General features: G+C 34.8%; 2 protein-coding genes across 2 annotated transcripts; both read left to right on the top strand.

Moving 5' to 3' along the window:
* Positions 1–1,845: 1,845 nt before the first annotated feature.
* LOC120259136 (phosphomevalonate kinase, peroxisomal) lies at positions 1,846–6,382 on the top strand. Its single transcript, XM_039266678.1, is given in 11 exon segments — positions 1,846–2,159; positions 2,255–2,405; positions 2,777–2,874; positions 3,101–3,213; positions 3,312–3,364; positions 3,851–3,883; positions 3,886–4,245; positions 4,430–4,531; positions 4,825–5,052; positions 5,396–5,518; positions 5,922–6,382. Coding segments are annotated over 11 exon segments (1,536 nt in total). The 5' UTR covers positions 1,846–2,151; the 3' UTR covers positions 6,189–6,382.
* Positions 6,383–17,599: 11,217 nt separating this feature from the next.
* LOC120259262 (isocitrate dehydrogenase [NADP]) lies at positions 17,600–23,829 on the top strand. Its single transcript, XM_039266835.1, has 16 exons — positions 17,600–17,744; positions 20,194–20,237; positions 20,369–20,478; positions 20,891–20,928; positions 21,060–21,137; positions 21,220–21,273; positions 21,360–21,461; positions 21,618–21,703; positions 21,821–21,924; positions 22,057–22,125; positions 22,210–22,325; positions 22,462–22,496; positions 22,954–23,096; positions 23,224–23,346; positions 23,431–23,520; positions 23,609–23,829. Exons 1-15 carry the CDS (start codon positions 17,696–17,698, stop codon positions 23,507–23,509), a joined length of 1,230 nt encoding a protein of 409 aa, XP_039122769.1. The 5' UTR covers positions 17,600–17,695; the 3' UTR covers positions 23,510–23,520; positions 23,609–23,829.
* Positions 23,830–23,866: the final 37 nt, after the last annotated feature.

Raw genomic sequence — 23,866 nt, 5'->3', positions numbered from 1 at the left:
TATAAAAATACTTGTGTGTTTTTAGAAAAGGAACTTTGAGGGTTTATATAGGCCTCACCCTAACGAAATGGATGGCTAAAAATCAATTTCATCCCAAACTGGGCTCTACTGAATGTGGTAGGTCTTAGTATCGCCACCAATAATTCATCCTAACAACCCCCTTATGATGAAAAAATATTAAAATTATTTATTTAAATTATTAACAGCCAGTTACAATTTGTGAAAGTAAAAATAACATAGTAGAAGTGAGAAAAAATAAGTTATAAGAAAAATTAATGAAAATTATAAGGGTTTGGATGTAAAATATTTTTAATTTAAAACTACCGGGCAGCAGTTTTTTAAAAAATAAAAACTTAATATTAAAAAAATAAAAGCCCCTCTAGTTTTTTTTAAATAATAAATTTAAATATTAAAAAACCATAATGGGACCGGCTAATTAAAAAAAAATAAAAAAAAAATATAAAATGCGCATTTCCTAAATAATTATGGAAATGCGCATTTCGTAATGGGAAATAATTTTAAAAAACACAATATTTTAATAAATTAGCAGTGTACTTGCATGGCACTTTTTTGCACATGGGTTATATTTATTTTTTTTTTAATTTTATAATAGTTTTTTACATGAAATCTTACATTTACAACCTTACAAAATTTTTAAATTAATTTTTTTACAACTCTATTTAAATTTTGCAATGGTTTTTTATATAATATTTTACATTTTAATCCTTATAATTTTTTAAAATTAAAATTTTTTCTCACAACCCTATTTAAAATTTACAATGGTTTTTTAATATAATATTTTACGTTTAAGTCCTTATATATATATATATATATATAATTTAAATTCTTTCTAACATATTTCATTTGTAATAAAAAAAAGCACATATCATACTCTAAACAGATGAAAATGATAACATATATTATAAAAAGATTACGACAATCACATATTACGAACAACTACTTGGACCAGGTGCATTGGGACAATTCCGATGACTATGACCTTCATTTCGACATAAATCACAGCGCTTCCGCTGACCGACTTCTCTTATATCCATTTTATTATGAATTATTGTAGATTTGGGACGCCCTTTCATCAGGATGTAGACATGGACCATTGTACGGGGTCTAGTACCCCTCATTGGGCACTACTTCAAACTCTTTACAATATACATTTAAAATAGTTTCAAACTTGTAAACATTATCCACGTATATCTGCCAATGTAGATGGATAAAAGCACATGCAACAATAACATGGCGGCAAGGAAAATTCTGCCTGAATACCATTGTAAATTTAAAAAAAATATATATAAGGACTTAAACGTAAAATATTATATTAAAAAACCATTGTAAATTTTAAATACTGTTGTGAGAAAAAATTTTAATTTTAAAAAAATTATAAGGACTAAAACGTAAAATATTATATAAAAAAACCATTGTAAAATTTAAATAGAGTTGTAAAAAAATTAATTTAAAAACTTTGTAAGGTTGTAAATGTAAGATTTTATATAAAAAACTATTATAAATTAAAAAGAAAATTTAAATATAACCCTTGTGTAAAAAAGTATCATGCAAGTATACTGCACGGTACTTTTTTTTGGGTATTTTGGTAATTTATCTAAAAGATATTTATTTTGGTTTATAATTAAAAAAACTGCAATATTTAAAATATAAAAAAAAAACCGGCGCTCTAGCCTCTATCAAACATTTTATTTTAAACATACATTTAAAAAAAATTAAATACAAAGGATAAACATTTAAAAAAAAAATATTATAAAAAAATAAAAAAATAAGGGTTTTTCTTTTTCTTTATTTTTTTTTTTTGAAATTTAACAAATAAGCCCTGGAGTGCCCTGGCGCCGTTCTTTTCTCTTTCACGGTGGTGTTTCAGAGCCTTCTTTGAGTGCTCGGCGATCTCGCCTTCGCTGCATCAGCTCGCTGGAGCAACTCCTTCTCATCGTCCCCTCCTACGGACCCCACGGTCGGCAACGTACGCCGGATTGCTATCAGCGAACTCCTCTCCATTCACCGGGTAAACTTCTTCACCGATCTGCTGAGGTATTGCGGCGAGGAAGTGGGAGAGTTGGCCGAGGGATAGAGGTTCCGTGAATACTCGTTAGAAATCACTCACTCGAGTTTTAATACTCTTTGGCAATGGCGGTGTGAGTTGCTTTTCAATTCGATTACTCCTCGAACTCTTCTTTTTCTTCTTCCTAAATCTTGATTTTCATTGATTTTTTTTTTTCTTCTGTGGCAGTGTGGCTTCGGCGCCGGGTAAGGTGCTGATTACCGGAGGATACCTCATACTTGAGCGGCCCAACCCTGGCATTGTTCTCAGCACCACCGCTCGGTTCTACGCAATTGTTAAGCCGATCCGCGAGGAGATTGATCCCAGTAGCTGGGCTTGGGTGTGTCCTTTTTCCATCCTGCTTTCATAGATTGAATTGATACTTGATTTCCTGTTATTTTTGTGATTATGGGATTAGAAAGATTATTCGTTTCATGAATCAGAGCTTTGAATTACCTCAATAAATTAAGTTACGAAAGTGTTTTTTCTTTGTCCCGTCTCATCCTGCCTTGATAGATTGCGTATTCTTAATTTCCTTTTCTTTTTGTGATTCTAGGGCTTAGAAAGATTGTTCCTTTTCATGAATAGGTCTGCGAATCTCTTGAATCAATTTAGTTAGAACGGTGCTTTTCTCCTTAGATTGTTATCTTGTTACTGTCTTGTAGAACTTTTCTTTTAGGTAGCCATTTAATTTTTTTAGTCTTTTGTCAGGCATGGACAGATGTAAAAGTATCATCTCCTCAACTTTCGAGGGAAGCTACGTACAAGATGTCGCTCAAGCACTTTACCCTCCAATGCACTTCTTCAAGGCAGGTTTTTGCTGTATCATTTGGTATACAAAGGGTTGTTTTGATGTATGAAATCATGTCTTTGTTATCTTTAGAAATTGGAAAATACATGCCCATGACCAGATGGTTTTTTAGTGGCTAACAAATCCAGGAGATTATGTATACGTTTTGTAGGAATGAAATTATGATATTCTGAGGGTCTCTTGTCTTATAAATTATTAATGGCATTTCTATCTCAAGATTGCAGGGACTCTTCAAACCCTTTTGTGGAGAGGGCATTGGAATACACAGTTGCAGCCGCTAAAGCAATTTCTAGTGACAATGGAACAGATGATCAGTTGAATAGACTACTTCTGCAAGGTGATTTTAGCGTCTTCTGTTGTTGATTCCTACTAGGATGCTTGTATTACAGTTATTCAACTTCATGTATCTAAAGGTCCCTATGGGTAGCCATGCAGGTCTGGATATCACTATAATAGGTTCCAATGATTTCTATTCTTATCGAAGCCAGGTTTTCTCTCTTCCTTTCCTGCAACAGTTTTCCCATTTCTTGTGTTCCGTGATAACCCTTTCAATATATATATACATATACATATAATATATATGCAATCCTGCTCTTCAAAGTGGTGCTTCATGCTATCTATTTTACCTATTTTATATCATTATATCTCCTTTTTTCTTTTCTAACTACAATGTCATACTCTCATTTAACCTACTTCACTGCTTTACCATGAAAATATACCATTTTTTATGTATCACAAATCAAGAAGTTAATCACATGCTTTATATATGTGTTATATATGCACAATCCTGCTTCAAGGCGGTGCTTTATGCTATCTATTTTACCTATCTCATATCATTGTATCTCCATTTCTTTTTTCTAACTACAATGTTGTACTCTCTTTTAACCTACTTACACTGCATTACCATGAAAATTTACCATTTTATCTGTATCACAAATCAAGAAGTTAATCACATGCTGAACTAGTTTCTTTAGCTTGAAGCTCATGGATTACCCTTTGAGCGTCAGCATCATTGGAGCTGCTTCCACCTTTTTCATTAATTACATTTAATGAAGATAATGGAACTCAAGGCGGAGCAAAGAGCAAACCTGAGGTTGCAAAAACTGGGCTGGGTTCATCAGCAGCAATGACCACATCTGTGGTTGCCGCTTTACTTCATTATCTTGGAATTGTTGGACTCCCATTTGTATCGAAAGATGGGACTGCTGCAGGGACAACTGATTCAGATCTTAGCTTGGTTCATGCTATAGCTCAGACTGCTCATTGCATAGCTCAAGGGAAAATTGGCAGTGGTTTTGATGTCTGTGCTGCTGTGTATGGTAGTCAACGCTATGTTAGATTTTCACCTTCAGTTTTATCTTCTGCTCAGGTTCCACCTGCTCTCTCCTCTGATATTTTCAGTGAATGACAAACTAATTTTTAACTGGAAACTGACATGATGAATCTGGTTTACCTGGATAATACTTTTTGAAAGATGTGTGATTACAAGTTTTGTGATGAAGGATCTCATCCTTTTGTTTATACCATATGAGTGTCATCCTCTTGAATTTCAGGCTGTGGGTGGAAAGCAGTTACCAGACGTGATCAATGATATTCTTAAAGAAAAGTGGGACCATGAAAAATTGTCATTTTCATTGCCACCTCTGATGTCCCTTGTGAGTTTGCATCTCATCTTGATGTTGTATCTGACTAGTTACTTAGGTAATTATAATTTAAGATGCCTTTGTTAATTTTTAATAGTCCTGAAGTTTGTAAATAAATCACTAAATTTTATCTCCCATAAAGGTTAAAGAGCTGTTTGAAATTTTGTATTGATCAAGGTACTGTGACACCTTTGGATGTGTCTTTGTAGCTGTACCTGCTATTTATTATTTATTTATTTATCTTTCTTTTTCTGGTAGTATCCCTTTATAAGTTCCTGTGAATTAATCCAATACATTTTTGGCAGCTTTTAGGAGAACCTGGTACTGGAGGTTCATCTACTCCTTCAATGGTTGGCTCTGTGAAACAGTGGCAGAAATCTGACCCCCAGAAATCTGCAGAAACATGGACAAGGCTGGCAAATGCTAATTCAATGCTTGAGCTAGAGCTTAACAAGTTAAATAAATTTGCATTGGAGCAACGGGATTCATACAAACATGTTATAAGTAGTTGCAGTGGTTATTCGCATGAAAAGGTAAAACGTTTCCTTCTTTATTTGTTGTTTCTGAATTTTATACATTACTCAATAGTCCAAAGTATGTTCAGCAGCGTTAACTCAGAGCAATGGACTCGCTGTTGTGCTTTGTTTACTGTTTGAAATATTTTAAGAATACTGTCATTTGGAAAGGGAGGCTTTTTCCCCTTTGGGGTGTTTGGTTCAAGGTTGTGGGCTATTGACCCCACTCCAACATGGTGTTTTACTACTGCAGGAGTGCTGGTTGAAGTTTAAGCTTTATTACTTTTGCTCTTGAACATTTACCATAAACCAGTTGAATTTCTTTCCATCGTAATTCTTATGGTTCCTTGATTTTATACAGTGGGTTGAACAAGCCACAGATCAAACACAGGAATCAATTGTCAAATCATTGCTAGGGGCCAGAGAAGCTTTTGTGGAGATCAGATTTCAGATGCAGTTGATGGGCAAGGAAGCTGGCGTACCGGTATATTTTTTTCTGTGAATTTTCTTTATACATGGCTCAATTAAAGCTGCCTCATATAATGCTTGCAATATTCCACCTGGCTACTAATTGATACTGAATTGCTCAATAGAGAATTTTTACCCTGAGAAACATTTAAGTTTGGCAGAACACACATAATGAAGCTTACTTTGTAACTGAAGTTATTGAAATCTTCTTCAATTACTAAATTTTTTTAATTTTTTATCATCGTTCATGAATAAAGTAAGGTTTCAATCTGCATAAATTGGTTATTCTAAAGTTTTAAGAAAATTTTTGGAGCCAAAGCAGTTTCATGCTGGTTCACTGTGGAGATTAATTTTAATCACATGTTTTCTGTTGCTCAACTAATCTTATAAGCATTTTCAACTAATTGCCTACTTTGCAGATTGAACCCGAATCACAATCTCGACTCCTGGATGCCACTATGAGTATGAAAGGAGTTTTATTGGCTGGAGTTCCTGGAGCTGGTGGCTACGATGCAGTGTTTGCTATTATTTTGGGAGAATCAACTGGTACAGTAAGCGACGCCTGGAGCTCACAAGGTGTTCTTCCCCTGCTGGTCAGGGAAAATCCTGATGGTGTTTTGCTGGAAGATGGTGATCCTCGGACAAGAGAAGTGTCATCATCTATTGCTTCCATCAATATCAACTAGTTTCATGCATGTCGTGATTGTGCTTGATGGTTGATTCCCTTTTCCCTGTGACCGGTCACGGTCATTTAAATAAAAGGGTGCATGCTGTCCCTTAATTTATTTTAGAAGATTATGTTTTGCGGCATTTACTCCCATCAAATGGAAAATTCATTCAAATTTGAATTCTTGCTAGTAATGTGCTGGAAATCACTCAATCCTTGCTGTCTTTTTATGGGCATATGAAATTTGTTTCATGTGCATTGCAGAATCTGAAATTTAATACCACAGGCTAAGATGCTGAATCTGGATCCAGGAGTCATCATTTGCAGTGTATTCAATGGTGGCATTGGCCGATATCTGAGATGCTGCTGCTTATTGTAATCGACACTGGCCGATACCTTACGGGTGTGATCAGGTGGGTATCCTTAAAACCCCAGCTTCATTTGCTAATTCAACATTTCATTTGCTTGATCTTTCTGTGGGTGTGTTTAGTGATCTCCAGCATCATTTCCAATCAGTTTTGCAATCAGTAATCATACTGATTCCTGAAGCTTGCCACACTCATTATGCTTTTTTCTAAATATAGTTCTATCTTTCCATCTTTTGCTTTTGCATGCATGTTCCATAAATTGATACTGTTACATGTGATCTGTTGGTACTTGGTACAGCTTTAACAAGTTATAATGTGTATAGAGGAGTCTCTTTCCCTCCCTGTTCTGAGTCTAGCTTTTACAGGAGGTAGCTCTTGCGTGTTAACCCACAACACCCTTATATATATATATATAAATTTTCTCTGGTTTTTGATAGTACCATCCTTTTCTCTGGTTTGAAAATCAAAAGAGGTCTGCTGGCCGTCAACTTTTTGATGTTTTATTTGAATCTTGGTTTAAAAAGGTTTTTTTTTATATATATATATATATATATATATATATATATATTAATAAAAATAATTTGGTGTTTGACATGGAAGAGGGGAATATGCTTAATTTTTAAACAAGAATCTAATGATTTATTAATTTAAATTTATTAGATATATAATGTACGTCATGAGTATGATCAAAACATAGAAAACACCAACACGGCAAGTTAAACTTAGACAAAATGTACTGTTGTTTGAAAGGAACCATCTAAAATGTTATGTTCCAAAATGTGATGGCCCACTCCTTAGAAAGTTTCTACATACAAATATGCAAATCACCACAACATAGTTGCTGATTAATAGATTAAAAAAAATACAAAGCAAAGACAAGTGCGTACATATAAATTAAGCATTGGAATGTGATTGTTGGTAGTTATGTTTGTTGCTTTGTGCCTTGATTTTGGTTGATTTGGCTGTGCTTGGCTTGTGTGGATAATTTTGCTCTCGTTGGGGGTTATTAATAGTGGAATGGTGTGTTGTTTCTAGAGTAATTTTATTTTAATTTTTATATATATATTTTTATGAGAAAAAGAGCTCAAAGGAGCTATTTTATTAAGAAGAAAAAGTCTGTGAGAAACACACAGGACTATAAAACAAAAACAAAAGAGATAAAAATAGACTAAAAAACAAATTAAGCAAATTTAGAAATTAAACAGAGATGCCATTTTGATGCAGAGTCTTCATGATCCACTTAGGAAGCTCCCTTCCATGGTGAAACAAATTGATTTCATGAAGGTTCCTTCTAAGGGTAGCAAGACAAATAGCCGGTGGGTTCCAATTCCTTGAAATAACATGTAGGCAAGGGTTATTCATTTCAGATAAGGCACATCCAATGCTGTTAATACCGTGTGACAGTCTCCAAGCAGCTAGAGGATGACCACATTTAATTGCTTCAATAAGGACTGCATCATTGAAAAGAATATGCCTGGGATGAAAATGCCAATCTAGTAAGATTTTTAAGGTGATGATCAATGCTTTAGCCTCAGCATCAACTTCAGAATCAACAGCAACACTACAGCTACCAGCACATAAGAACTTTGGAGTGGAATCCACAGCTAAGAATCCAATGCCAGCAGTAGACGTTACCTGATTCCAATTGGCAACAACAAATATAATTGGAATATCAGATATGGAGAAATTAAACTGAATGAAATGCTTGCCAATTTGAATTGAAGAGATAGAAGAATACTCTTCCCTGATGTGTACGATTGCTGACTTGTAAACTATTGAGGGGCTCAATTCTGAATATTCTATTGCATCTAGCTTTCCAAATGAACCAGGTTGTTGAAGTAATTACCAATTTAGTGTATATATCATGGCCAATCAAGGCAGTGTTGAGCCAATCACCAGATGTAACTCCATTAGACAAGTTTATTGGCTTCCTGTGTTATGATCTGACTAAAGTCCAGATAGATTGAGATTTGGAACAAGTATGCAATAAGTGCTCCGCTGTTTCATATAAAAAATTACAGAACCCACACATGGATTGAGGTCCCAGATTTAGTCTGTACAAATATTCTTGCATTTCAAGTCCATTGTGTAAGAGTAACCAGATGAAATGCTTGACTCTGGGAGCTACCTTAAGATGTCAGATGATAGACCAGCCATCCCAGGAATCAGGCATATTCAATTGCTGGTTTAAATAAGAGTAGACCATGGTCGAAATTTTGGTCCCCCGAGATTTAGGAAACCAAACCCAGGTATTGTCATGATCATAAGTAACACTGCCATGATTAAGTGTGAAGTCATTGAGAATCAACCCAAACAAATTCTGGAGCATTTGAAAATTCCAATGGGTGTCATTTAAAAGATCAGAAATTTGAATGGAGTCAAAATTCAGATTCATGTTTAGAAATGTAGGTTTTAATGCAATGGAATATCAAAGTACCAAGGGTCATAGAGAAAGGAAATATTGGTGGGGTTAATACTTCTCATCCAAAGGAAAGGTTTAATATGATTTGCATTTCAACAAAGCCCTCTAAAGAACCAGGAACAATGAGTAGGAATACTACTGGTCCACATGTTGTAATTGCCATACTTAAGCTTGAGAATATGAACCCATATGACATCTTCATTATTGAGATACCGAAGAACATTTTTGGCCATCAGAGCAATTTTGATGATGAAGGGCCGCCCTCCCCACCCTCTCGCAAATGACGATTAAGAGTGATTTCATCCCAACCGCATGTAGTTAATGCCCCTTCGATTGCCACCTTTGACCAAAAGAAAACCCTAGCAACTTTGGAGATTCTTTTCAATAGAGTGTCAGGAATTGGATAAACTGAAAGGTAATACATTGGAACAGACATGATCGACGAGTTTATAAGAATGGTTTTCCTAGCCAAGGAGATTATAGATCGTCTCCATAGGGAAACTGACTTCTCTATCTTATCACTCAAGGAGTAGAAATAAGAGAGTGCCAATTTCTTAGGAGAAATCAGAATACCAAGGTAAATAAAGGGGAAAGAGCATATTTTAATCTCTAGAATATTAGCAATGCTTTCACTAAGTTTACTATTAAAGTGAGTAGGAAGATGGATTGTAGATTTAGAGTTATTGACTCATTGACCAGTAAGATTTTTATAAATGTGAAAACAAACCTTAATATTGCGAGCAAGTTTGTCTAGAGCCCTTTGTAACAAGAATTAAGTCATATGCGTATATGAGATGGTTAAAGTTGCAACTAAGATTTGAGTTAAAGCCCAGGATAAAATTAATACGCATGGCATAGTTGAGCATGGCAGTAAGGTTTTGGGCTACTAGTATGAAGAGATAAAAGGATAAGGGATCTCCTTGACGTAAGCCTCTAGAAGATTTGAACCAAGGGCTAGGAATTTCATTGACCAGGATGGAGAAGGAGACAGTGCTAATACAAGTATGAATCCAAGATATCCATTGCTAGGGAAGTTTATTCTGGTCAAGGTGGTAAGAATTGCATTCCAACTCACAATGTCATAAGCTTTTTCGATGTCTAGTTTGACTATCATCCTAGGAAGGGAGTTAAGATCAGTGTCTAAAGAGTGAGCTTCCTCTTGGAGAGTGATGATGTTATCGAAAGGGGTGCGATTAGAGACAAAGCCACATTGTTCTTTACCAATCAGATTAGGAAGGATCAATTTAATACGATTGGCAAGAACTTTAGAAATAATCTTGTAGCAGACATTGCAAAGAGATATTGGGTGAAAATCAGAAACAAACTTTGGGTTGTGCTTCTTAGGAATTAGAATGATGAAAGTCCTGCCCCAAGGTTAGGTAAAGTAGAATGATAAAAAAAAGTACCTAATGGCATTGAACATAGCATCTCCAATATCATTTTAGTAGAACTGATAGAACCCAGCATATAATCCATCAGGTCCAGGACTCTTACCGGAGGGGAGGAATTGTAATGCTTCATATATTTCATTCTTGGATACATCACTGATAAGTATATTGCCTTCACTATCTGAGAGGTGAGGTAAGTCATTAGGGAGAGCGTTGAAGATCTCCAGAAATGAATTACTAGAAGGTTCTGTCCAAAGATCAGTGAAAAAGTTAACAAAAGTTTTACTAATATCATGCTGATTGGTAAAAACATTGCCACTCAAATCGGAAATATGAGGGATAGAATTATAATGGTTACGGATGCGAACTAAATTATGAAAAAAGCTAGAGTTAGTATCCCCACAATTAACCCCATAAAAGCCTTGCTCTTTGGGCCCATTTGGTGGAATTCTGTCTATGTAGAGCAGTGAGTCTATTGTATAGATAAGCAAAATCCTGCAAGGAGGAGTCACTAGGATCATTGGAATTATCAATTGTCTCCGCCTCCAGAATTGAAGATTCAATGCTATCAATTTCAGTGTTAATAGGGGTTAGACCATTACTTTTCCAATGTAAAAGTTTAGACCTGGTACGAGTAATAAGATGAGAAACAACATGAAGAGGGTTAGAGTGAGGCTTGAAATTCCAAGCATCCCTAATAGCATAATGACAAACCAAGTAATTCAACCAGAAATTTTCAAAGTGAAAAATGTGTTTTTTGCAAAAAAAAATTTAGGAACAACCGAAAGGAGAAAAGGGGAGTGATTAGAGAGGTTTCGAGGAAGATGCTTGACCAAACAAGAATCAAAGTTGTTAGACCAACAAGTATTTACTAGACATCGATCCAGACATGCCCACCTTCTAGCCAGCCCCAATTGGTTATTACACCAAGTAAAGTTGGGACCAACAAAGCTAACATCCAACAGATTATTAATAGCAATGAAATCTGTGAAAATTTGAGCTTTACATCTGTAATAATGAAGAGGGCCCCCTTTGAGCTCATCGTGAGATATAACAAAATTGAAATCTCCCATGATGAGCCAGGGTAAGTTAATGGAAGACATACCTGTGAGTTCGTTCCATAATACCGATTGTCTTTGGATCCGAGTGGAATTGTAAATAGTAGACATGATCCGGGACTAATTAGTATTAGTAGTAACAACTAAATGGAGAGTGTTCTTGGACTTGACTATTGGAGTGACATTGCCAATTTTTTTGTTCCACATTGCGATTATGCCACCTGAAAAACCATTGGCAACAATGGCAACCCTATGCCATCTATTCTTAATCTTGGAACAAAATCTGGTTAATCTATCATCATCAGCTCTGGTCTCCACTAGACAGAAAATAATTGGTTTGAACTTCTTTAGCATATGTAGAATTCTAGAGATAGTGTCGCGGCTTGACACACCCTCTGAGTTCCAGTAAACAATGTTGTGAGAGTCCATAATCAAAAGAAATTTAGAAAAAACTAAAATAGTGATGAGAAATATCCTTGTGATTATCATCATTAACCAGTCAGAATCGACGGGGACAAGGAGAATCCTATATGACAGTCTCATCATTCTCAAATCTCCCCTTGTTGTGAGGTCAACTGAATTTGGGGGCCTTTACTTGCGATAGCTTCTTTGTGTATTCCATTTTGGAACTCATCGAGTGTCATGGAGTCCGCCGGTTCTATTAACTCATCGTACTCAGACATATCTTCCCCATCGTCATCTTCTTCATCGTCTTCTTCATTATCATCGTCAGAGCCGTTCATATCTAGATCTGAATCATTCGAGGACGATGAGTGAAGAGCCGTTGAGACCTTGTTCACTGCTTCCTGGTGAGGCTCATAAAAACTTCCTGATGCAGTCCCATTCGAGGGCATGGTTGATGTCCGGAGGATAGGTGGAGGGTCAGTGGGTTGCATATGCGCCAAAGAGGAAACCATTTTACTCTTGGAACTCGAAGAGGCTTTGGAACCTGAGGCAATGTCAGTGATTGCATGCTCTTTGGAACTCGGACCATTGGTAGGATTCAAAGTGTTCTCGAGATTTGAGGCGGGATTAGTTATGATGAGAGTACCGTCTCTTGGACCAAGGGAAGGGATTTGATCAGATGAGACCCCTTGATCTTGGTTATCAGTAGGATTAATGTAAGAGGGAAGTTGGGTCGTCTTAACAGTAAAGGCATTGGTATTGCGTGACTTGGGAACAGTGTGATCGTCCCTACCACTAAAGCTAGCCTCTCCACGTGGCGATCGTGTAGAGCGAGTGTAGAGGATCGGAATGTTGGGACTTCCATCACGGTCGGGCTAGAGCGCATGCGCTGCACGTGACCCTGGGCGACCAGAGCCACTAGCACCTCCGAGATCATCGTCGCGTCCACACCGCCTAGAAACAAGCATCCAGGGTTCATATGCGTTCTCCGGATCATCAAAAGGTGGGTTGTTTGTACCGACTGTGTCCAGTGGAGGATGATCCTTTCCTATATCCATGTCATCGTTCATCGAAGCTGGGTTCTCCCTGACCGCCAGCCTTTGTTGACCACATGAGTCAGTACGAAGGGGTGGAGAGGGATTCCTCTGGTTTCCTGAGCTTTCGACGATTACAGGTGTTTGTCCCATGCCCGACTAAACCACAGTGGTAGCAAAACGTGGGGAGTTTTTCATACAAAACCACAACGAACACTTGATGATCATCTCCTCCTAAGCAGAATCCTTGTTTCAGAGGTTTCGATAGATCAATCTCAATACATATTCAGGCGTATTTGGACTTGCTCAGATTGGAGGTGAACTCATCTATTTTGAGAAGTCATCAGAACAAAGCTGAGATAGATTCAAGAGATTTGCCGTCCTAAAATTCCACGGGGAGATTGTGCAATTGCACCCAGAACACAGCAGTGGATAGCTTAGTGACGCCGATTCGAAGTAGGGCTACCATGGCGTCAACTGCAATACAATTCCATTCACCGCCTAGGGACCATCGAATAGCATTTTCTGCATGACATCATGAGTTTCGCATTGAATGAGAAGATAGCCATTTGGTAGGTCTGAGATGTGGATAACCCAGGTCACTCCATTTGGAGTTCAGCATTTCTTTGACTTGATCAAATGGTGGCGGCTTATCGAAGAATTTACCATACAATGAGGTTTGGAAGCGTATCCGTGCGCGAGTGGGAGCATTATTGTCGATTCGGATAAACTCCGAGGTGTTAGCTTTCAGCATGTTCAACATTGGGCCATCAAACAGTGGTGAGGGGGTGGAGCGCTTCTAGGCCGTGGCGGTGATGTCCGCCCGAGACGGAGGAGGGACGGTGATTGTCCCCCGCTTGCCATAGCAGGGGGGGGAGACAGAGAGATTCTATGGAGGAGGAGGAGCTTTGATACAAGCTTGGAGGAAGATGAGAGTGTTATTGTATTGATCAGCATATTTTTATCATATTGTGCTTTATATTTATTGGTGCTCCTTTTTTATGATCTTTTGGTTTGTCATGATAACCTTTTGATGGTGTTTTGAGTGAGTTGTGTAACTTGTATTCTTTTATGTATTTGAGCTTAATTAATAAAGTTTTTCATTTGGCTTGAAAAAAAAAATGCATGTCAATAATTAACGCAAAGTGTTAAAAGGATGGGTAAAAGTTTGAATGATTCTACTGATAGTATTATTTTTGTACTATTTATACATAGTACATTTGTAGGTTTAATATTGTTCATCAATACTATTTGTAAACTCGAGTGTGAGTATTTTGTGGGAGAAACGGTGGGTTTAAGGGTTTTTCTTTAATGTCTATAAGTCATTGTAATTGGTGTATTTTTGTATCTATTTATCCCATTGATAATCTTTTAAATGGAAAGGTCCTTGTCACCTATTCATAAAAAAAATAAAATAAAATAAAATACATACATACATACGTATAAAAAAATCAAATGAAATACTAAGCATTAAAATATTGGAAATAATTCAATAATAGTCTGGTTGGTCCCAACAACCAGTTCATCCCATCATCAATCATGGATGCATATCTTTGACTCAACTTCATGGCTGGTAGCAGCAATTGCTGAAAATATTATGCTCTTCTAGTCATGTTAGTGGCAACTGGCAAGGGTTAGGTAGACAATGCACTAGGTAAGGTAGCCGCCCTTCAATACTTTTATTATTATTATTATTATTATTATTATTATTATTACTGCTGCTGCTTTTCCATTCTCAGCCTTTTGTCTTTTCAAATCAAATTTTTGAGATAAAAATAAAAATTTTAGTAATTGATCTAGAATGTGAGGAGGTTGATTCTTTACATTTTATATAAGAAAATTTTGCATGTATATCATATTATGACTATAAAATTATTTGTATAACCCCATCAAAAACATTTATGTAGATGGAAAAGAAAAAAAAAAGTTATACATGGAATCTGGAAGTAAAATATATTAAACACAAAATTTCAAAGGAGGGAGAATATGCATTATTATTGCCCATTGTTTCTAGTCAACTTAATTTTAATTTTTTATTTATCAGTACATATTGGAAATATTGTTGCGTGAGAACTTTTTGAGAAGGCATAACAGTGCGTTAATTGACCTGGTCCCTTTTTTTTTATTATTTTTTTGGTTTTTTTTTTTCTTCAAACTGACTTAACTTGACATACATATACATATATATTTTTTTTGACAGTTGAAGGGTAGCTCTTTTCAAAGGTACTGTTGAAAACCATGTTCTGAAATGATATATATATATATATTTAATAGTGCATCTTTTTTATTTAATATTTAAAAAAATATGAATTTTTATTTTTAAAGAAATAACAGTTTACAATTTCCTTTTTACATATGTTTCGTGTCCATGCTTTATTCTTCAATTGTGAAAGTTAAAAGATGACCTTATTATTGTTTTCAGTAGTTGTTTTTAAAAATTATTGATTTTTATTTATTTATCCCCAAAAGGGCTACACTAGAAAAATTATATATAAGTTTTATTACTTAAAAAAACGCTGTTATCTCCAATAAAATGAAAACAATTAAAAAAAAAAGATAAAGTTAGTTATTGAATTTAAATAAATAAATAAATAATTTAAAGTAAATCAATGAGAAATAATGCTATACGGGTAGGTGAAGAAGACTCCAAAGGACAAGCTGATTTTTTTTTTATGAGCTTCACCTAAAACTTAAACAACTTAACTATTTAAAATTATAAATTCTATTGGCATTGAATTATGATTGCCTGAGCACCGTTTTTGCTTGTCAATAAAAGTTGTTTTTTGTTTATTTAACAACATAAAAAAAAATTATTTTATTATATAAATTTTGTATTTATAATTGAATACATGAGATTGTTTTATATATCTTATTATAAGTTCTTTCATCTTTAATTTATAATTTATAATTAATAAGTTTAAGAGATCAACTATTGATGTATATTTCAAAAAAAAAAAAAGTTATTGAAAGTAAACCATCATCCACTCTGATGTTGAAACTCCATCTTTTGGCCCTAACTTTAACTCATCATCTCTGAGTAATGTCAATGAATTAAATTAATTTTTTTGAAAATTGAAAATTAAAAAAGTTCTTTTTATTTGGCCATCCCCTAGAAAACAATCTGACTTTGTCCCTTCCAAACAATATATACATTATAGTGAAAAAGAAGTTTGTTGAAGCTTGTCAATTTTTTTCCTTATTAGTCCCAAAACCTAATTTTATGTATAAATAAATGAAAGTTCATTCATTTTCATGAAAAAAAAGGTTTGATAAGACTAGCTTTATTTATTTCTGTGTTTGGCTAACCCTATTTTAATAAACAAAAAGAGAGAACTTATCTATCTCACAATAAAATGTTTTTTATTTCAGGATAAAAATTTTACTATCATATTATTTATTAATATTATATCATTAATATTTTAGGATGAAAATGATACTTTACGCTACTTATTTTATATCAAAATTTCACCCAACACCCTAAACCTATATCCAAACTAATGTTGTGTGAACCATGACATAAAACACAAATGCATTTTTAAAATGTATTATTTAATATTTATCTGACACTATTTGTATGTATTATTTTTAATAGCCAAGCACATCATTTACATTGGATCTATCACCATGTATGAACTGATTAACCTGAATATTGGTATGACTTCCTACATATATCTCTGGAGTCTAGTTGTATTAATTTGTGTTTTGGGCATGTGATAACTTAATACTCCCTCCGTTACTTTTTATCTGTCATAAATCTATATATTTTTTTTATCTGTCATTTTTAAACATCAAGAAGCATTTATTATTATTTTTTCTAAAATTACCCTAACACTCTATTCAATTCTCTTCTTGAAAATTAATATGAGAGAGAAATGTAAAGATATAAATTATGGGTAATTTGGAAAGATAAGTAAGTTTTTATTAAATTATATGAAATAACCAGCTTTCTTGGTATGTGAGATTCGGTTATTCACGACAGATAAAAACGAACGGAGGGAGATATTTAAAAAAAGACAATGTGTTTTTTAGTTAAAAAGTTAATATTATATAACAAAAATATTCATTTATTCATTCAAGGTTGGTGTTTTTTAATAAATACTTATACAACCATAAATTGAATGTTTGGCTATGCGCATTCATCCTGTGACGTCAAAATTAGGCTCCTAGATCTAGAACTTTATAATATCTTGTGCACAGGGATTGCCGCTACTTCTTGTACATAATGAATTCACTAAGCATTTGGGTTGGCTCGGACTTAAACACTTTTTTTTTTGTATGAAAACAGTACTTTCAAATTCATATTTGTAATATAGAGTATTTATTTTGGAAAAAATCAGATATCGAATCCCAATATTCACATAAAGGTGAAGTCACATGTGTTTGTTGAATTTGCTCTACACTTGTACGTATCCAACACATTTTTAAAACAAAAAAAATTGATATTTCTGATAGCAGCAATTTCATAAAAACTTATAAAATATAAAAGCTAAATCCATTTATTCTTAAACAGGCGCTTATTCCCAAATAAGTTATATATATATATATAAATAAATATATTCTATTAATGTTAAACGCTTCCTGCGGATCTAAATAATATAATATCAAGATAAATAATTATATAATAAAAAAAATCTTTCTTTAGAAAAATGGATCAAAGCGCAAAACAAGTGAATAGCTGTAGGTGGGTCCCATTTAGGCACAAAAATAGTAATTTTTAACCAGTGCAGGTCATTTTTGTGTATTTAAAGTGTCCTGGTCCGCCGCCCTCGTCTCCGCTTCTCCTTTTTCTTCATTCTTCTCCTCTCTCTCCCCTAGTCCCTCCCAAGCCCTTTGCTTCCACTTCCAGCAACCATGGCGTTCCAGAAGATCAAGGTCGCCAACCCGATCGTTGAGATGGATGGTGAGCTCCTATGCTTGTCGCCCTTTGCGCTTTTTCCTTGGATCAATCACCTTCAATGCTTTGCATACATATTTGATTGCTTCTTTTTTATTTATTTTATTTTTTTTTATATTTTTGTTTGAAATTGAAATCTTGGCATGCTGTTCTAACGATCTAAGTTTCATAAAATTTATGTTGATTTATCTTGGAGATGTCGGCTATTGGTTTTTATTTGACTTTGGCTGCATTAATCGCGGGGAAAAGTTAAAAGAAAAAAGAAGATTTTTTTTATCTGCTGTGGAGCTTGATTTTTCTGGCTAAAGTTGTCATCTTTTTGATCTTGTTGTGTAAATCTGAGTCCCTTGATATTAGATGGCTTGTTGTTTAAATTAATATTAGTTTCTGGATCTGTTTGTAGATTCAGGAAGGGAGACAGTCAGACAGGATTATTTGATTTGATTTGATTTTGTTTAGTGAGTGATTTAGTAGATATCTATGTTGTCTTTTGGTAATTGCCGTATTTACAAGGTAATATTTTTTTTTTCGACTGTTTTGGAGATTTTGTAATTTTGAAGGATATTTTGTTTGAGAATCATCTTTTGATGTTATGTTGTGACCTGTGACTGCTTTTGTGGGGTTCTTCCATTAACTATGAATAGGCAAGAGAAAAGAATCTTTTGGATTGTGGTCCTAGGACCTACCTACCTTTGGTGCATAGTTTGGATAAAGACACTGTGTTTTCTTTCAGGACTTTTGTCCTACCATTTGATAATAAGTTCATTTAACTGGGTAATACTGGAATATAAATATGCTTTCTTTCGGGATTCTGGTCCTACCATTTGATAATTAGTTCATTGAACTGGGTAAACTTGGAATATTGCATGTCAGGTTTACACATAATTTGCAAATTGCTTTAATAGGCACATGATCTCTCTTTCCGTGTGTTATGCTCCTGAAATGTATGACGTCTAGTGCTATATGTGGCATTCTATTAGTCAATGTTGATGATGATTGCTGGTGTCTGATTGTTTTCTTGGTAGAGAGATGTGGGCTGTTAGTTATGTTTCACTCTGGTTGTATAGTATCAGGGAAATCTGTTATTCTAATTTCGAGCTTGACGTTTCTGATTAAAACTTCCATCTTTAATTTTGTTGTGAAAATACGAGTTATTTGGGATTTGATTGCTTGTTGGTCAAATTAATTTTTGGTTCTAGATATGTTGGTAGATAGGAAAGGTCACAGAATTATTTTGTTTTATTTTGGTTAGTGTATGATTCAATAGTATTTATATTTTTCAAATTTTTAATTAAGGGCTTACAAGCTAATATTTGTTAATGTTTTGGAATTTTTGTAATTTCGAAGGACATTCTGTTTGGGAATCTTGTATTGATGTTATGCTATGTTTGTCTGTGTGGTTCTGCAACGAATTGAACTGTCTTTTGGACTGTGATCCTAGGTCCTGTCATTTTGTGTGGAGTTTGAATAATCTCTTTGTGTGCATTTTAAAATTCTTGTCCTATTATTTGGTAAATAAATTAACCTAACTCGAATAATGCAAATCTGGTTTCCACATGGTTTGCCAAAGAAACAAAAAAGAATCTTATGCTTCCTATTAAGGTTATAGGTTCATAATCTCTTTTCCAATGTGTGATACTCCTAAAATAAATAAAGTATTCTTTGATAGTGTCTAATGTGCTTTATGTGGGCATGGCATGATGCTGCCCAATATGCAACTACTCTCGTCCAAGTTAATGTATTTGTATTCTTGCACCATTTATTGAGCAAATATTAATATGGCTTCTTTTTTTCTTTTCTTTTCTTTCTTTTTTCTTTCTGTTTTTCTCTTTTTTGATCTTTGGCCACTAGTTATATCTCCATATTTCTCTGCAAGATTATTTTAACTTTAGAAGAACAATATAGGATCTTCCTCACCGATGTTAAGATACTTCCATGAATAAGGATGTGTTTGGATGGAAAGAGTATAGAAGGGAAGAAAACAAAAGGGTGGATAATGCTGCAATGACAAGAAAGTAAAAAATTATCACTGCAGTTTATTTCATTATCTTCAGTCTTATTCTTTTATTTATCCAAGGACAAGCATATACTATTCCTTCTTGTTTTTCTTTCTTTTCTATTTTTAATCACTTGATTCAAACTGGTGGCAAGTCTTTTATATGAAAGTCAAAAATTAGGAACTTACACCAAGCGATGTAATCTTTCATGAAAGCACCAAATGGATTGTATGTTACCTTCTTTATTCCAAAAGCTTATTATTTCCATTCAAGTGTCGTAATCATTTATGAAAGCAGAGTTAGGAACTTTAGACCATGTGCATGTAAAATCTGATAATCATTTTATTCTTTGTAGGTTAGCTCTTAAAGCGGTCCTAAATAAGACAATTTATGGCTTTCTTAAGTATTGATTCACCTTTTATTAATTCTGCTATTATTGCTTTTATCTTATGGTTTAGGGGATGAAATGACCAGAGTCTTTTGGAAATCAATCAAGGACAAGGTAACCAATGAGTTTAGATTTTCAGTCTGCTTTGCTTTCCATGCATTTTCATCAATTGTCTTTATATTGTGAGCCATGTAAAATTTAAAATGAATATCATGTAAAGTATGCTATTTTGATGGGTTGTACAGCTTATATTGCCCTTCTTGGATTTGGATATAAAATATTACGATCTTGGCCTTCTTCACCGTGATGCTACGGATGATAAAGTTACAATAGAAAGCGCAGAAGCAACGCTTAAGTAAGGATCATCTTCCCCTTATTTCTTTTTTGCATTTAAGTGTTTCTGGGTTACATCCATTTTTGATCCTTCACATTTTTCCTCTTGGGTGATTTTATAACCCAAAGCACCACATATATTGCTTGGTTATGTGATAAAGCATGGTGTATGAGTCTGTTGATTACGCTAGCTCTGGTATGAGGTAAAGGGCTTCATTCTTCTTCTGGTAGAAACGTAAAACTGCTTTTCAAGGAGTGTTTTCTCCCTTGTATGAATATCTCGAATGACATGGATGAACACTCCCTCACCACTTTAGTCTTGATAGATTATATTACTGTAGTTTTGTTTTGTTTTGTTTTGTTTTTTTTCATTTTAATCATCATTTATGTTGAATGTACTGTTTTTGAGCTTACACTGGTTTACTTTACTGCAGGTATAATGTGGCAATCAAGTGTGCAACAATTACTCCTGGTAAGCTGTCTAAGAGTATTGTGTACTGATGGATTAAGTGTTGGGTGCTACATCAGTGGCATGTGAATATGCTTTTTTAATGATTGTATGCCCTTTATAATTTCTTCGACTGTTTGCTCTTTATTCAACAGATGAAGCTCGTGTTAAAGAATTCAATTTGAAATCTATGTGGAAGAGTCCAAATGGGACAATCAGGAATATTTTGAATGGTTTGTTAACATAATTTCTCCTATTTCTTTGCGCAGCATGTTTATGCCCATGAAACTCACATCCAGTCTTTCTTTGTTGTAGGAACTGTGTTCAGGGAACCCATTCTCTGCAAAAATATCCCAAGACTTGTACCAGGTTTTAGAATTGATAATTTATTATTATACCATGGTTGTTATAAATGCCAAACTTTTCCTGCATAGTCTGATCTGCATTACATTCAGGGTGGACAAAGCCCATTTGCATTGGAAGGCACGCTTTTGGTGATCAATATCGGGCTACTGATGCAGTCATCAAAGGCCCTGGAAAGCTCAAATTGGTATTTGGTAAGGACACATGCTTGTATGTTCTCACTTTCTGGGATTTCTATTTTACATACAAAGTGATTCTTCTAGTTGCTTTCCTGGTTGGTTCATGGTTTTGTATATTTATAAGTTAATTTGCTATTTTCCTGATGAGGCCTTTATTTCTTACCCTTCTAGAGGGAAAGGAGGAGACTGTGGATCTAGAGGTTTTCAACTTCACTGGCGCTGGAGGGGTGGCGTTATCTATGTATAACACTGATGAGGTATATTCCTGGTTACCAGTTCAATGCACCTGCAATACATATACATCTCAAACTGATTTATCATCTACTCTTCATGCTAATTTGTTTATTGTGAATCTGTGATACTTGTTTCTACAGTCAATTCATGCTTTTGCTGCAGCTTCAATGAGTACTGCTTACCAGAAGAAATGGCCACTTTATCTTAGCACTAAAAATACAATTCTCAAGAAATATGATGGGAGGTAAGCTGCAATCTGTTGTGATCTTTTAGCAAAATTCAAATTTGAGGTATGGTAGTACCATACTGTGAATGTGTAGCTCCTCTCAAATTTTAAAGACATGTTTTAACATCAAATATGCCATTTTCCTTTCAGATTTAAAGATATATTCCAAGAAGTGTATGAAGCTGAGTGGAAAACCAAGTTTGAGGCTGCTGGAATATGGTACACTGTTTCCACTGACAGTATCAGTTCAATTTGTTTAAACATTTGCATTTTGTCTTTATACTTGAGTTCCTTACACCCCAGGTACGAACATAGACTTATTGATGATATGGTTGCATACGCACTTAAGAGTGAAGGTGGTTATGTCTGGGCTTGTAAGAATTATGATGGTGACGTACAGAGTGATTTCTTAGCTCAAGGTTCAAACTCCATTCCCCCTCTTCTTAATATAATTAATCTGTAATAATCAGGCAACATTTTGTAGGAAAATTTTTCTTTGTTTATGAAACATTATTGTCAGAGCATAAGAATATTTGTCCCTTTACCTTCATGCAGGCTTTGGATCCCTGGGATTGATGACATCAGTACTGGTATGTATAAATGAATAAATCTGTTTCTTGCTTGCATGCTTGGGTGCTCAACCACTCAGTTTGGGTTATTGGTACTTACACCCAATGTTGTTAAACTTTCCCTCAAGTGTGAGATTGTCGTTTACTCCTTTAATGCTCATACTTTACTGATTTGCACTGTGGAGTCCTCAAGTTTTCTATTTCATCATCTTTTCCTTTGCTCCTGGAACTGCCTATTTAGAGCTTCAGCATTTCCTGAATCAAGGTTTCCTTGATTAGATTGCATGTTTGCATTACCTCGTAGTAATCATTCAAAGAATCTGGACACGATACAATGTTTTTGCTATTATAAAACATACGGGCTCCTTTCCCCCTACATTTAGTTTTCTTTTGCTTGTCAAGTTTTGTAAGATATTGTGCGCAAACTGCTCCGGTTTTCTTAGCACACGTATTTTCTGAGAATATGCATTTGTCTTAGGTTTGCCCTGATGGAAAAACTATTGAAGCTGAAGCTGCACACGGCACTGTCACCCGACATTACCGTGTTCACCAGAAGGGCGGTGAAACTAGCACAAACAGCATTGCATCAATCTTTGCTTGGTCACGGGGACTTGCGCACAGGTATATACATTTGTAGCATTTCTATACAATGACACCATATAATTTTGGCCTGTATAACCTTTGCTTGTTTTAAAACAATGTGCAATTTTTTGGTAGTCTTGATTCGAACTATATCATTATTGAGCAGGGCTAAGTTAGACGAGAATGCTAGACTGCTTGATTTCACTGAAAAGCTTGAAGCTGCCTGCGTTGGATGTGTGGAATCTGGAAAAATGACTAAAGATCTTGCCCTCCTCATCCATGGATCCAAGTACACTATCATCGCTTTCTCTTGTTTATTGGTTAATTTGAAGAAGCTGGTTTACCGATGAACACAAATTTCTTGATTTTGCAGGGTGACCAGAGACCAATATTTGAATACTGAGGAGTTCATCGATGCTGTTGCTGCAGAACTGACAGCAAGACTCCAGTGAAATTCAAAGCTGTAAAATCCGTTTTCTCCTCCATCCATTTTGACGATGTTTAGGGTTTCGACAATGTTATATGCTAATGGTTTCTCTGCTCATTTTTAGGTTTTTCGATCATGTGGTGAAGATGATTGGAGAGTGGAAAAGAGGTCTTTTTTCATTGATCCAAGCTATTTTAATTTGAGAGACCTTACTGCTTATGCTTTTTTTTTTTACAATCACAATATTTGGATGGTTGAATCCTTCTATTGATGTTGGTGATTGGATAAGAAAAGGAACATTTTCATTGAAATGATGCATTGTATTGGGTTGAATTTGGACATCAATCGTTCTTGGCTTGAAATTTCATTTGAACTTTGCAAG

Source organism: Dioscorea cayenensis, chromosome 4 (assembly GCF_009730915.1).
Source record: "Dioscorea cayenensis subsp. rotundata cultivar TDr96_F1 chromosome 4, TDr96_F1_v2_PseudoChromosome.rev07_lg8_w22 25.fasta, whole genome shotgun sequence".
In the NCBI taxonomy this organism is placed as follows: domain Eukaryota; kingdom Viridiplantae; phylum Streptophyta; class Magnoliopsida; order Dioscoreales; family Dioscoreaceae; genus Dioscorea; species Dioscorea cayenensis.
Note: the sequence above shows the minus strand (reverse complement) of the source record. Positions and strands in the feature narration are given on the sequence as shown.